Genomic DNA, 16378 nt, shown 5'->3' with positions numbered 1-16378 from the left:
TTAAACAGCAGAAGAGAGCTGATGAACTCTCACCCCCTTCAAAACTCCTTCCACATGATGTCAAATGGCATGGCCAGTGTAAGTCAGCAGCCCTCCCTCTGTTACCTTCCAGCTCCTTGGGCCCTTTGCTGCAAATGGCCTTGGCTCTGTGAAGCACTGCTCAGCAGCAGCTATAAACATTGGTGTGTTATCAGTATTGGTTTTCTCCTAGAACCAAAACACAGTGTTAGACCAGGCACTCTGAAGAAAACAATTCCATCCTAGTTGAAATTAAGACATTTGTGTGTTAAACTCTTCTCTATGCAGGTACTGAAGCCGGTGTGTGGTAACTTTAACTCTTCTCCCTCTTTATCCCTAAATATAAAGGGTACTTCCCAGTAGGTTATAATTTTCTCTGTCAACTGAAATATCCAGTTTTTTCTGTCTGCTCACATTAGCATCCAAATCACTCCCCTGTAATGGCTAAAGTAAATTTCCTCTGCCTGGTATTTCCAGTCTGTGTATCAGACAAAACAGCAGCATTTATAAGTCTGTTTTCTAACTATTAGAATATTCTATAGTCAGAGCAAATAACCATTATAAATACAACTTATTGAGTTTGCCTACAGTCCTTCAGAAGGACTACATGTAAAATCAGTAGTACTGCTTCTGCTTAAGGGTGCTTAGCCAAATACTCTTACCTATAAGCAATTTCCAAAGCTTAGGCTACCACAATGGCTACGTTTTTTCCTGTTTACCTATGGATTTTTCTAGGATGAAGGGGTATGTTTTTTGTTTGCTTCTTCTTCTTCTTCTTCTTTTTTTTTTTTTTTTTTTTTTTTTCCCCACTGAAAGTGAATAGAAGAAAGCAAATACAGTTTCAGAACTGAGTATGGATTGAGTCTCCTGGAGAGTCTTCTTACCCAGTAAAGCAATTCCTTTTGGTGAAGATATCTCACTTTTAGTGTAGAAAGATATAAATTTCAGTTTTGATTCTTGCTATTACATTCACAAAAGGTACACATGCATCCACTAAATGTAACAATTATTCCTTGCAAGTCTGGAACCTAAACTGATGAAAGCATTACTGATGATGTGGTCATAGTTGTAATCTCAAGCTTAGTGTAGAATGTGTGATGCTATATAACTAAACTTACTTCCAATACAAGTGGGTTTCTAATGAACATGAGTTTTTTGACTTCCAAGGACTCTTGAGGCGATCAGAGATCCTCAGTACACTTTTTAAAAATAGTCAGAGTTCTTCTCAATATATTAGGAATATGCCATTAACTTATTTCTCAGGATGCTTTCCAAAGGTTTCACTTTAACACTAAATCTGAAGGTCTTCCTCATTTTTTTATCATCTGATAGTTAAGTTAGTATACTAATAAGTGAAATGAACAGACCAAACCTCTGAATATCCTTCTTTTATTGTTGGCTATTAAGAAAGAGCCCCAGAAGACCTACTTCAAAAGAAATAACAACTCTACATCATTAAAATCTACAGAAAGCGTTCACTGGGAGAACAGGAGCTATCAGTGAGAAATTAAAGCTCTCAAATATTTTTCCTCTCACTTTCCAATCACATACCAATATTTAAGCATCTTCCAGATAGCAGGTGGTTTGTAAATCATTATCTTTTTAAATTATGTTGCTAATGGCATGTGTGAAATGACTGAAAAATTATGTTTCCCCTTCTCCTCCATTGAAGTAAAATAAATTGCTGCAATACATTATCTCAAGTTCAAGAGCCATCAAGCACACACAAACCTGTGTTTCCTGCATTCCACCCTACTTTCTGATAGAGTTGCCTTCCCTATTAATGGTGGACAATACATTATGTGACATTTGAATTTAATGACTTCCCTCTACAAGGAATAACTAAAGACAACAAAAAGCATCAACAACAATTGCTGTCTCAAATGGAACTTGGCCTATTAATTAGGAATGATCAGCAAATTCTTTGAACGGTATTGGCAGACAGCAGATGCAGTCTGTCTATGACTAGAGAAAAAGATCACTTCAATAATATATGGACTTCAATACAGAAATGAATATACCAAGTGGTTAAATAACACATAAATAGAACTGCCATTTTTGTTTACATCAGAGTGGTGAAGAATCTAATTAGTAAAATATCAAAATATGGTCAAATCTCTTGATTTTTGCACAAAGTTCACAATGTTCACAATTGCTCCTTACATGGCAAATGAGGAGTCTGCAAATCTCTGTTTCTGCGAACTCAGTACAAAAAACATATATTTTGGAAACTTTCTTTCACTTGTGCTGTCAACTGCTGAAACTTCTGAGGATTAAACAGCTTCAGAAGTCCTTAGTTTGACTGTTCAGATGATAAGCATGGAAGCTTCTGTTTTACTTTTCCAAACTATCCTGTTGGAAACACATATGTTTGAGAAGAGAAAGAAATCATCCAGGACTGACCTTTCTTCCTCATCCAGAAGAAAACACATCTGGAGCCATGGAAGTCTCCCTGATGAAACTGGGAGAATGGTGCTTGGAAGTCTGGTATATATTATGTATAAACATATAGAACTGGGGAGAAACCTGCTGCAGTGTATAACCATTCTGTTAGGAAACAGTCTAACAGTCTTAAGAAATAGATGGTTTTGGAGGTCTCCACGTATTATGAATAAAAATGGCAGAACGGAAAGAGGGTCAAACATAAAACTAAGTAGCTAGTAATTAAGGATTTGAACAGCAGGCTGACTTGGTTTTCTGTTGGTAAAAAGTTTTCTGAAATAAACTTTAGACACTTCATTTATTTTCCCCATTCTAACTTCGTATCACTACTATTAAATGAATAGTTGCTTCAAAAATTCATTCCATTTCCAGATTCTGAGTATTCTAGTTGATTCACATCTCCCAGATGTTTTACATCAAGATTACTGCCAGTTAATGTGACAGATGAGGAAAGCAAAAGTGTTCATAAGTACTGGAGAATACTTGTCATGTGTTTTAGCTCCGTTTCCTTCTGGCACAGCCAATAAAGACTAAACAATAGAAAAGATTTATTTCAGAAAGTGACGTCAGTCAATGAAAAAAGGGTGCTGCAGTGCAGACACAAACTCAAGTACCACACAACAGAGGGGCGTCTCTATTTTGCCATCCAAAACAAACAGACAAAAATCACAGACAGTTCAGAATAGATTTATTTATTTATTTATTTATTTATTTTAGAGGGCAGGACTATTGCATTAGCAAAATCCTTGAAGTTTCTAATAACTTCATACAGATTTCACAACGTGAGTTAAAATAGCACAGCACCATCACTGATTGCCATTATTTTTTTTACTGTGTCCATCCTTCATTGCTTTCTCCTTATTACCCGGCAGCAATCACAAGATCTGCTTCATTTACTTTAATCAAAAGTTCTCTACAAAAATCTCCAGTTAGTATTTAGTTTAAATGAAGCACCCTGTCAAAATCTCTGATGACTCCACTAAACACAGCCCACACAGCTGAAAGGCAAATAAACAGCAAAAACATAAAACTGCTCTAATAAATCACAGAAAATGGGTTTTCTTCTAAATATTTCCAGCTTTGTTAATTAAGTGAGCTTGGTTCAAGCTTGTTGAAAGTCTTCAGTGAATTTTAGAGTAAATCCATATATATTGCTTTTCTCAGGCTAGCTGCATCACCGTGCATATTGAATTATTTATCTGGAAAGGCACAAAGGAGTTCAATATCAGAAATGATGTGTTTTAAGAGTTTTCTACAGTGCTTGGGTTCAGATTTTATGTCTAAAACCCAAAGTTAATCATGGCGAAAGTCCTCTAATTTGTTTTCTTCACAATACTATAATAAAGGAATGTGGATGGCCAATTCAGTTCTTGCACCATAACAAAAAAAAAAAAAAAAACCAACAACAACAACAACAAAAAAAGAATCTGCAAAGTGCATATTCATTTTATTTCTGCATAGCCTTTACCATGGTTTCAAACAAAGTGGTTATGAATAGTGAATGCATATCTGGATTTGAGCATGGAGATACCACATATTAAGTACATATATACAATCCAGTAGTATCAAGAGGGAGCCACTATTCTATTAAATCCCATTAACTAAAAAAGAATGAAAATATGAATAGAAGATTCAGGAAAATAATCATTATGAAATCTTGCTACTGAGACAGTCCCATTTAACTCTTGCACTACAGTGCTGTTAGCAAATGCAGTAATTCTGGAGATTTTTTTTGAGGTGCGACTCCTGGCTTTTCTTCCTATTTACATACATGATCCTGAAAGCAGGTGGCATCATGCAAGCCAGCAATATATATAGATGGACGGATAGATAGATAGATAGATAGATAGATAGATAGATAGATAGATAGATAGATAGATAGATAGATAGATAGATTTTGGCATGTCAGTTACAGTCTTTTCAGAAAGTCCTCTTTACATTTCTGCTGTGTGCAAAATTAACCTTTATTTCCCATCTAAGGCTGTAAGTTAACATTGTTGATTACATTCAGGAGCTTTTCTTCATGGTTGATAATAGAAATACTCTTTTTAAAAAGTAGATTTTTCTTCCAGAAAACAGTCACTACAGAGGACAAGCAGCTAAAGGTTATGCTTTTAGAGTCACTTACTGAACAAAATACGCACACAGATTTTAGGGTAGGTACCTAGATTTTCCACGTGTATCTAAATTTGTATCTTTATTCACATGAACACCTGCAAAATCTTCTCCTGTATCATGTTAGAGAACATAATTTCAGTTCCCATTTGTTGAAGCTCTCTGAAATGGGTACCTGCTGTGAAGAGCACTTGTAAAGTAGTTTAAAATGTAGTTATACAAACTAAAACAAGTAATGCTATAACAAGTACAACAAGATTGTTATTTAAGCTAAAATCACTGGCAGTATTACATTTTTACAAATGGTTTCAAATTCTTGTATGTCTAAGATGGAATGCACCTTAATATTTTCATCTTGAAGTTCTTCATGAGGTCTTTATATTTACTCTGATGGACTGTTTCACCTTTAACTTTGAAGTTCCCTCAAAATGCTTGAAACATTTCAGTAAGACAACCTTCACAGGGAGGAGGACCAATATGAAATCACCCTCAAGTACAACATATTACCTGCAACTGAGAACTGAGCCATGACATCATGGACTACTACAGCCTAGGTGCTGATGGTACTTGTCACTGGAAGCTACCAAAAAAATGCCAGTATTTTTCAAATAGGGAAACCCTGATTGGCAACAAGAATCAGATTTGGTATCTAAGGGTGAAAGACCATTATAATCATTAAAGAAGTGAAGCCCTTGATCCATGTGTTAAGCATAGTGATTAATAACATAATTTGCTCAAACTAAAGACAATTTGTACTTATTTCAGCCTACAGGCTTCTCTTTTGTATATCCGAAATTCTACTAACTCATTCCAGTTGCAGAGAAAGCAAAAAGCGCATGGCAACAACATCACATTTTACCACATCTATTCCAAAGCTGAATTATTTTCAGAGAAAACACAAGAAGTAGGGCGTCAGGGGATAGTCAGGAAGGTTAAAATACTGAAAATAATAGTGCATAGAACTGGGCTTATCCAGCAACACTGTCAATTTTCATCATTCATCACTCACATTATAGAATCACAGAATTGATTAGGTTGGAAAAAATGTTAAAGATCATCAAGTCCAACCACTTAGACCATACTATGCTAACTCTAACATGCTCAACCATCTCCCTGAGCACCACAACCAAATGGTTTTTAAACACATCCAGGGATGGTGACACAACCAGCTCTCTGGGGAGCCTATTCTACATTAAACAACTCTTTCTTGTAAAGAAGATATCCAACCTAAGCCTACCATGGTGTAACTTGAGGCTATTTCCCCTTGTCCTGTTACCCATCACCAGTGAGAAGAGACCAACCCCACTCTCACTGTAAGCACCTTTCAGGTATTGGAAGAGAGCAATAGGGTCTCCCCTCAGCCTCCTTTTTTTCCAGACTGAACAGCTCCAGTTCCTTCAGTCTCTCCTCGTTGGGCATATTCTCCAAGTCCTTCCCCAGCCTTCTTGCCCTTCTTTGGACCTGCTCCAGCACCTCAGTGTCCTTTCTGAATTGACATGCCACAAACTGAACACAGTACTTGAGGTGGGGCCTCACCAATGCCGAGTAGACAGGCAGGATGACTTCCCTAGTGCTGCTCACCACACCACTCCTGATACAAGCCAGGATGCCATTGGCCTTCTTGACCACCTGAGCACACTGCTGGCTTATATTCAGCAGCTACACTGACCACAACTCTTTGGGTCCAGCCATCCAGCCAGTGTTTCACCCAGTGGAGTGTATGCCCATCCAAATTGTGGACAATCAGCTTCTCCACGAGGATGCTGTGTGTGACAGTGTCAAAAGTTTTTCTGAATTCCAGGGAAACCACATCGACAGCCTTACCCACATCCACTAAGTGGGTCACCTTGTCATAGAATGAAGTCAGGTTTGTCAGACAGGATCTACCATTCGTAAACCTATGCTGACAGGGCCTGATCCCCGTGTTGACATTTAACTGGTCCGTGATGGCTTCCAACACTATCCATTCTATAACCTCTCCTGGCACCGAGGTGAGACTCATAGGTCTGTAGCTACCAGGATCATCTTTCAGGCCCTTTTTGAAGATGAGCATCACGTCTGCCAGCCTCCAGTCTGACAGGACATCCCCAGTTAGCCAGGACTGCCAAAGGATGATGGAAAGTGGATTGGCAACCACATCTACTAACACCCTCAGTGCACTGAGGGGCAATCCATCTGGCCCCATGGACTTGTGAGTGTCCAGCTTTCAGAGCAGGTCCAAAACCATCTCATCATGGATTATGCAGGGCCTATTCTGTTCTCCATCCCCATCTTCCAGTGCAAGGGGCTGTGTGCCCAGGGAGCAACTAGTCTTACTACTAAAGACTGAGGCAAAGAAGGCATCAAGTATGTCAGCCTTATCCTGATCCTGGGTCACCATGCTCCCCTCTACGTCCAACAAGGGATGGAGATTCTCTTGCTGTTGATGTATTTGTAGAAATATTTATTATTGTCCTTTACCTTAATGTCCAGGCTCACTTCTAGCTGGGCTTTGGCCTTCCATTCTCCCTGTACAGCTTCACTATGTATTTGTAATCCTCATAAGTTACTTGCCCCTTCATCCAAAGACCATAAACTTTCCTTTTATTCCTGAGGTCCAGCCAAAGTTCCCTGTTCAGCCAGACCTGTCTCCTTCCCCATCAACTTGCCTTCCGTCACCTGGGGATCGTCAGCTCCTGTACCTTTAAAATTACTACCTTAAAGTATTCCTGGGCTCCAACACTCTCCAACACTACCTCCCATGGGAACCATTCAACCATGGTTCTAAAAAGGTTAAGGTCTGCCCTCCAGAAGTCCAAGGTGGGAGTTCTTCTGTCTCCTCTCCATGATTCAACAAGGATCAAGAAATCTAGCATCTCATGATCACTATGCCCCAGACAGCCTCCAGCCTTTACATCCCACCCCCCACAAGACCTTCTTTGTTAACAAACAGCAGGTCCAGGATTTTGCTTCCCCTCCTTGGCTCCCTCACCAGCTGTGTCAGGAAGTTATCTCCCACACGCTCTAGGAACCTCCGGGACTGTTTCCCTTCTGCTGCATTATAATCCAGTGGATGTCTGGGAAGCTGAAGTCCCCCGCCAGAACAAGAGGGTGGGATCTCATGCAACTGTATAAAGTATTTTGTCCACCTAATCATCCTGGTTGCATGACCTGTAGCAGACTCCCATGATAATGCCAGTCTTATCAGCCTTCTCTTTTACTCTGACCCATAAGCTCTCAACTCTATCACCACCATCATTAATTTCCATACATTCACATTCTTCCTTAACACAGAGGGCCACACCTTCCCTTCCTTGCCTATCTCTTTTGAAAAGTTGGTAGCCATCAACCACAGCACTCTAGCACTGTGAGTCATCCCACCACATTTCTGTGGCAGCGACTATATCACATAGTTTTCCAACTGCACAATGGCCTCCAGCTCCTCCTGTTTGTTACCCATGCTGCATTCATGAATGTACGTGCACCTGGGTTGGGCCACCTTTTGAGTGGAAGAAACCTTAATATGCTCTTGATCACACTCAGTTGTTTCCATAGTAACCAACCTCACATCAATCCTTCCTGCAAAAAGGTGAGTCATCCTCAGCAAGCAGTGAGTCGGCTTCAGCAAGACACAAGACTGTGGGATCTTACTAGCACATCTCTCTCCAACAAGCACTAGCATGCTACGTACAGAGTCATTTCTAGTGACCCTAGTTTCACCGCCAATGCTCTTCACACCTAGTTTAAAAAGCCAACAATGAGCGTTGTCAACTCCGATCATAAAATCCCTTTCCACCAGTAGGATAAGCTACTCCCATTGCTGCCACAAGGCCTGGTCTCATGGAAATCAAACCAAGGTCAAAAAACCCACACTCCTGCTGAGCACATCAGGCTTGGAGCCAAATGCAAATCTGTTGGCCCATCGCATTCAGTCCATCATTTCCCATAGCTGGAGGGATAGAAGAGAACACACTCTTGTTCCCGAGCCCCTGACCAGTCGCCCCAAGGCTTTGAAGTCCTTCTTCATAATCCTAAGGGAAGTTCTTCCTATTTCATCACTGCCTGCTGGAAACAACAGTAGGGGATAAAAACCAAAGGGCCGTACTAGAGAAAAAAGATTCTTCCTTACATCTTTAACCTCGGTCCCCAGGAGGCAGTAGACCACCATGTGTAGTGGGTCTGGTCCGCACATTGGCCCATCTGCTCCCTTCAGCAGAGTCACCAATGACAACAACCCTTCTTTTTTCTTTCCTGAGGAGTTTTTAATGCTAAGGGCAGTCTGGCTAGACTGTGGGGACACCTCCAAGTGGGAAGAACCATCATCCCCACCGTTGTCCAGCTGCCTCCACAGAGCACTGTACCTGCTTCACAGGGGCAGCTGGGGAAGCAGGGGAATGGCTGGGCAGGTGTGCCTGCATCACCAAGCAGGGACCGTTTGCCACTGTCCCTGTCCCCCACTTCATCACCATTATATTCAAATTTACTTCACTTGCTGAAATTTAAACACTAAAAGTAGCAGTAGACTAATATGGAGCACTCCAAGTAAATCTCTGCTTCTCATTTTTCAGCTGGTGTCATGCATTTTACTTCGAGATCACAAACTTCACAGTTGATTCCTTGTCTCCAGCACTACATTTAGAGCCCTCTGTTCAGCCTGACAGAGTTCATCTTGAATGCTGTCTGAAACTCATTCTAGCAGAGTTTTCATTAAGATGTACATGAAATAAATGAAATGGAAAGGCTAAAACTTTTTTTTTTTTTTTTTTCCTCTGAAATACAGCAAAATTTGATCCTTGCATAGCTGAAGGCATCAAGGTTCAGGATTAAAAAAAAAAAAAAAAAAAAAAAAAAGACTCAGAAGAGACATTACCAAAGAATTTAAGAGAGGTCTTGTTGATAAATTGAAAGACTCCTTGGTTTGGGTTTCTTTTTCAGTTCAGAGGAACTGTAAGACCCTCTCCTCCAAGAAAAAACATTTTAAGTCATTCTTCCATACTAACAGATGCTTACAGCACATTCTCAATGCTCTCCTGAAATGTGGAAGAATGATTTTTAAGAGCTCAATTTTGATAATCTATAATACTATGCATTAATTATAAATAGTTTAACAGAGCGATTATTTTATAACTAAAATTTGTGCCACAGAGAAATAACGAAATAACACAAATAATTTCAGTTGTAATGAGAAAATATTTTATTAAAAAAACACAAATATTTCAATAGGTAATCATGTATTTCATAAACAGAAAAGAAGCTGTTTTTGCACATTTCAATACTTCATCTGAAACAACACCTTGTGTGGAATAAAGAACAGAAAGAAAAAGTTTAGTATACAATTTTCCTTCTTTTAGTAAAAAGCAAACTTGTCTCAAAAATCATCACATTCAATAACTGAAATAAATGGCTGTAGAACAGAATGTGAGTCTAATTACGTACCACAGGTAGTAAATGTCATATTATGTTTCAGTGATTTTGCAGATAAAAGATTCATTTGTGTACTATTTCCAGTATGATTTTATTACTTACACTAACAAATAAGAGAAAGTACGTTCTTTTAACAAAATACAGCTTCTTAGAGCAGCAGTTCATTTTGGTTAATACAAAATCTTCTAACTAGGGGCAAGATTAAAGTTTAGAATGTGAGGAAGCAATATTACTTCTCCTCAAACCACTGCATAAATACACACTGTATTCTTTAAATGCTTACCACCACTGTATTCCTTCCCGTAAAGTTAATTGGCAATAAACTTTCCTGATGATTGTAAGATAAATTTAAAAGAAGAATTTTTTATTTTTTTTTAAAAAAAAAGCTTCCAGTGACTTTCCATCCTTTTTGAGGGAGGAGTCACTCTTCCCTTGCAGCCAACAAACTATTGTTACAATAGTACAGCTTCTCCTTTCTTAATCTACTTTTTCTTCTTACCATGAGGAATGTCTTCACCATTAGCTACAAGTTAGTCTCCAAGGTTACATAAACGAATATAGCAGCATTGCCTTTTACAGAGCTAAGTCAGTTCACAATTGATGATTTCCCACTTGCCTGTACACCTACTTCAGTATTAAAACAAAAAAAAAATAAATTAAAAAAACAATCCCAATAAAAAATTTGACATTCTCTCCAGTATTATGTTATTTTTACTGACAATAGGGGCATTACAGATGAAAGTCTGACACTTAAGAAGAGTGACCTCAGCTAGAGGAAGGAAGAGGTCAGAAAGAAGGCTACAAGGATGTTCAGAGGACTGGAGCACCTCTCCTATGAGGAAAGATTGAGGGAGTTGGGATTGTTTAGAATGGAGAGGAGAAGGCATCAGGGAGACCTTATTGACATCTTTCAGTGCTTGAAAGAAGCTTACAAGGAGTGGAACCAACCTTTTCTGCAGGTAGATAGCTGTAGGGCAAGGGGGAATGGATTTTAACTGAAAGAACAGTGATTTAGATTGTATTTCAGGAAACAGTTCAGAGCACTGCAACAGACTGCCCAGAGAATCAGTGTATGTCCCATTCCTGGAAGCATTCTAGGCAAAGCTTGAAGGATTCAGCACTGCTAAGTTACTCCGGAATCCTGGCCATCCCAAATTCCCAGTGACCATTGTATTGGTGGTATTCTGATTTTTCTCCCTCACATAAACGTGCATTATCTGCTCTCTAATAAATGTATCTTCCCAAATGCACCAATATTCTCTACCAAGAGAAAACAAAAAAAAAACAGTCTCCCTTCCCTTCCCCTCTCCTGGAGTGCACGTGGTCGGGCCGCACCATGCCATGCCGCACTGCACTGTTAGAGAAAGGAGGTGCTTTTGTTCCTTCTTTCCCTGGGTTTGTTCCCGCTATCACAGAGTGAGCTCTAGAGAGAACTCTGTGACACACACACACACACACCAGCTCGGCTGGCTTGCGCTTTGCTAGCCTTGCATGCCCACACTCTCTGCACTTGCTGGCACCACTGAAATGGATCCTACACCTTGTCCTCTGACTCCAGTAGCTGCACTCAGAGTCTGAACATGCACAAGCGCTCAGATCAGACAGCACTCAGCCAGGAAAGAGGTAAGACAATTTAATCAGAATTCCCTATGCACAGATGGAATCAGACATCTCTGGGGAGCTGCCTGGTGTTTGCAGCCTCCTGCCTCTCCTCTTGTTGTCGCCTGATGGAGCTGCAGATGAAAGCCCTGTGCCGAACCCGAAGTGCATTCCTGAATGCAGCTGGCATCTGGTGGTGAGCCACTGTGTGTGTGAGGCAGCAGTACCTGTGGGGGACAGAGAGATGTAGGCAAGGGGCAGAGGCACGGCCCTGCCTGACACCCACCACCATGGAATTTCCCTGGGAGGACTGCACTGCATGTGGCAGGGCACGGAACGTTGCCAGCCTCCGTGCCACTTGGTGGGCCACCTGAGCTCGGTAGGTCCCTCCCTGGGATGGCTTTCTGCCCGGGGACATACCTGAATCATCCTCCAGTGAATCTCTCATGCACAAGGACTTCTCTGTATCTCTTCTGCTCCTCTACAGGAGCAGGCTCACCCCTTTCTGGCTGCTGTTGATGTCGATGACAGGTTTTTTATTGTCCCCTTGAGGAAGGCGGAGGACAGTCAGTTTGCATTTACTTGGGGGGACTGCAGTGCACATTCAGCTGATTACCCCAGGGGTACAAACACTCGCCCACTCTGGCGCTCAGAGCATAGGCACGGAGGATGGAGAAGGTTATGTTGGACCACGGTGTCCGGGTTTGTCTGTATGCTGATGACATCCTCATATGGGGGAATGATGTCTTTGTGGGAATACCCAAGACTACACAGTGTGGCACCTGGAGCCCCGATCCAGCTGGGACACTCTTGGTCTCCTCTAGCCAGGGCTTCAGAGACCTTCAACCCTTTCATCACAGGCCACCTCACACACACACCAGCTCAGCCAGCTCACACTTTGCAAGCGAGAAATCACCGTGCCTTGCACGCCCACGCTCTCTGCACTTGCTGCCATCACTGACACGGGGATCCACTGCTCCATTCTCTGATCCCAGTAGCTGCACAGAGACCAAACATGCACAGACCAGACAGCACTCAGCCAGGATAGGGTTAAGGGATAATGTTTAATCAGATTTCTACATATACAGGATTGGGTGTTTCATCTCTGGGAGCTATTCTACAACTACAGGACAAGGGGAAATGGACTTAAGATGAAAGAGGGTAAATTTAGGTTGGATGTTAGGGGGAAGTTCTTTACTAGGGGCGTTGTGAGGCCCTGGAACAGGCTGCCCAGGGAGGTTGTGGATGCCCCGTCCTTGGAGGTGTTCAAGGCCAGGTTGGATGGGGCCTTGGGCAACCTGATCTAGTAATTGTGGAAGGTTGGTGGCCCTGCCAGGCAGGGGGGTTGGAACTTCATGATCCTTGGGGTCCCTTCCAACCCAGGTCATTCTTTGATTCTGTGATTTAGTTTGTTGTCTCCTGGAGCTGCCTGGTGTTTGCAGCCTCCTGCCTTTCCTCTTGCTGTCCCCTGATGCAGCAGCAGCAGCAGCTGCAAACTCTGCACAGAGCCCGAAGTGCCATCCTGATGACAGCTGGCATCCGGCGGCGAGCCGCTGCGTGTGGTGCGGCAGCGGTACCTGTGGGGGACAGAGAGCTGTAGGCAAGGGGCAGAGGCACGGCCCTGCCTGCCACCCACCACCATGGAATTTCCCTGGGAAGACTGCACTGCATGTGGCAGGGCACAGAACATCGCCAGGCTCCGTGCCACTTGGTGGGCCACCTGAGCTCGGTAGGCCCCTCCCTGGGATGGCTTTCTGCCCGGGGACGTACCTGGATCATCCTCCAGTGGATCTCTGAAGGACACAGACTTCTCTGTATCTCTTCTGCCCTCTGCAGAAACCTGTGTGGGGACAGCAAAACCACAGCCCTGTAGGCTCCTGCGCAGCAACATTCCAGATGCCAGGGCCCCATGGAAGAAGGATACCTCCCTCCTGGCTTGTCAAACATGCCCCTGGCTTGAGGGAGATGTTATGGAGCTGATGTCCACCCTTGTGCACAGAAGATGGCTTGAAAGGGGACAGCACCAGGCATCGCCCCACAGTGTACACTCTAGCATAGCTCCTGCCTGTGCTCTGATTTCACACCTGGTGCTGACCAAGTGCACTTTCCTCACCTTCTGTTCATCGCCTGTAGTTTCTGGTCCTTCGCATGCATCCACAGGGGAAGTTGAAGGCGTGGTCTTGACTTCATCAGATGAGGAACCTGAAATGCTTGGTGGTACACTTACTTCTCCCTCACACTCTGGCAGGAAGAAGGGTGTTTCACTGGCCACCTCTTCGTCCTCAGGAACTGATGCAGGGAAAGGCTCAAGCAGTCCTGCAGGCCCATGACCTGCGTCCAGAACAGAAGCTGAATGCCCTGTTTCTGCACTGTCCTGTGCTGCTTCGGGCATGCTCCTGTTTGGCCAGCAGATGTTCCAGGTGGACAAGATCTGTTCCTTCCTCACGTCAACAGAAATTCTCAAGGTTGCTGGGTGTACTGGAGAACGCCCATAGGCCTTAATGCTGATCTCTATGGGATCTTGCATTTTTGGTGCTCCTCCCAGATCTTGTGTGGATGATTCCGGAACAGCCATTGCTGCTGCTTCTTTTTCTTCTTCCTCACATGCTGACAGCAGTGGTTCTGTGTTGGCCTCCTCTAAACAGTGCTCAGTCTCAAAAGAATCTGACTTATCCAGATCTGCTGGCACCGATGCATGCAGAGGCTCAAGGTATCCTGAAGGCCCAGAAGCTGCATCCAGAACAGAAGCTGAACACACCTTTTCGGCATCAACAGATGCGGCAAGACACGCACTCTGCAGGTCACCACATGACTGTCCTGCAGTTTCTGTCTCAGCAATCTCTTCCACATCATGCTGTGCATCCCGCACTCCAGCATCCCAGGACTGGAACAGCAGGGCAGGAAACCAGCCCTCCACCCTCGATGTTGTGGTACAGAGGTTCAGCATTCCCTGGGCAGTGTCAGTGGCATCAGCACTGTCTTCGGTTGCTTGAGGCCTAAGCAGCCTGGGCATGGTCATGCTGTTTGGCTGGAATGCGTTCCAACTGGACAGCATCTGTTCCTTCTTTGCTTCATCCCGGATTCTCCGGATTGCTGGATGAACTGGAGGACATCCATACTCCTTCCCATACACCTCTCTGGAATCTTGTAATCTCTGTGCTTCTCCCAGAGATTGGTTGGAGAACTCAGGCATGGGTTCTGCCACGTTGCTCTCCTCTGGAAAGCATTCAGCCTTGGAAGAAGTTGAGTTCTCCCCATCTTCAGGATTGGTTGCTGGGAAGGGCTCGAGGTGTCCTTCAGGCTCAAGGTCTGCAGCCAGAGAAGCTGCACATACAGTGTCTGCCTCAACAGATAAGGCAAGAGATGCGCTCCACAGGTTGCCAGATGACCGTCCCGTGGACTCCTTCTGAGCAGCATCTTCCAGCTCCTGCAGCTCAACCAGCACTCCAGCATTGCTGGTTTGGGAACCACCGGGGGCAGGAATCTGTCCCTCAGCCCTGGATGTCACAGAGCATATGCCCAGTCTTCCCTGAGCAGCGCCGGCAGCGCTGGCACCGTCTGCTGCCGCTCGGGGCACGAGAAGCCTGGGCACGCTCACAGGGTTTGTCCAGCCGGTGTTGCGACTGGACACCTGAGGTCTTCGGGGAAGTGTTGGGAGTCTGACGCTGCTAATGCTCATGGCCCATTCTCTGCCTCGCGCAGCAGGTGCGCAGGCTGCTGCTTCCAGAGCACTAGAACGCCGGGGTGCAGCTGCCGGCATCCCTGGCCGCAATAAGTGAGGCAGCAAGGATGGCTGAGGCTGTCTCCGTTGCCCGCCGGCACTGCTGCGGGTCACCGACAGCGTGAACTGCCACCCGCCCGCCTGCAAGAGAAGCCGAGGAGAAACACCAGGTGAGCGCGGTCCGTCCCGCTCCCGCCCCACGGAGCACCGAGGGCAGCGCTCATGTGGGCGGTCCCCGCGCCACGCGGGAAGACGTTCGGCCTCGCCTCCCTCGGGCTCCCTACCTGTGCGCGGCGGCTCCCGGAGGCCCGCGAGCTCTCCGGGCCGGGCAGCGGCGGCAGATGGACGCCGTGGAGGGACGAGCCCGGGCTCCGGCTGCCCGGCGGCACCGCTCGCGGCGCCGTGCGGCCCACCTGTGGGGAGAAGGAGGCGTGAGATGGAGGTGGCCAGGTCGCCACCGGCGGCCCGGCCGAGCCCGGCCCCGCTGCTCTCCGCCTGCCTCACCTGGCGGCGTTCCTGCACGCGTGGCAGCCCTGCGTTGGGCTGGGAGTCGTCCTTCTCGCGCTTCTCGCTCATCTCCGCGTCCTCGCACAGAGGCACAGGGAAGCACCCAGGAGCTGCTGCCTCCTCACGGAGCCGCTGTCCTGAGAGTGAGCGGCACTCCCTCCAGGGGACGCTGACCCCTCAAGGCAGCCCCGCGTCACAACGGCCTTCGGGTTCGATGCCGGCCCGCGTCACAAAGCCCTGGCGGTTACGACAGCCCACTGTGACAGCCCTCCGCACGTGCCTGGCAGCCGGCTGCCTGTGACTCAGCGTGGTCCTGATGACGGGCCACGAGCGGTGAGTGGCAGCATGTCGGGGACAGATGGCTATAGGCAAGGGACAGGGCAAGCACTGGGCAATGCCTTGCATGCTCCCCGCCACCACAGCTAGTTGAACTCAGTTGTTCCTTTCTGTGATGTCTCTCCACCCAGTTGTGGACATATCTGGGCCATCTCCTGACGTTCTGTGCTCCTCCTGTGGACTCTGCAGAAACCTGTGAGGCAAGAGCAAATCCACAGCTCTGTAGGTTCCTGGCCA

The 16378-nt window shown here is 45.1% G+C and overlaps 1 protein-coding gene across 1 annotated transcript; it reads right to left on the bottom strand.

The window, feature by feature from the left end:
* Positions 1-12622: 12622 nt before the first annotated feature.
* LOC146758902 (uncharacterized) lies at positions 12623-16273 on the bottom strand. Its single transcript, XM_085511971.1, has 3 exons — positions 13691-16273; positions 13348-13417; positions 12623-13154 (listed from the first exon to the last, which is right to left on the bottom strand). Exons 1-3 carry the CDS (start codon positions 15872-15874, stop codon positions 12982-12984), a joined length of 2427 nt encoding a protein of 808 aa, XP_085368097.1. The 5' UTR covers positions 15875-16273; the 3' UTR covers positions 12623-12981.
* Positions 16274-16378: the final 105 nt, after the last annotated feature.

Source organism: Coturnix japonica, chromosome 11 (assembly GCF_054131305.1).
Source record: "Coturnix japonica strain WE chromosome 11, WE-NBRP24, whole genome shotgun sequence".
NCBI lineage: Eukaryota > Metazoa > Chordata > Aves > Galliformes > Phasianidae > Coturnix > Coturnix japonica.
Note: the sequence above shows the minus strand (reverse complement) of the source record. Positions and strands in the feature narration are given on the sequence as shown.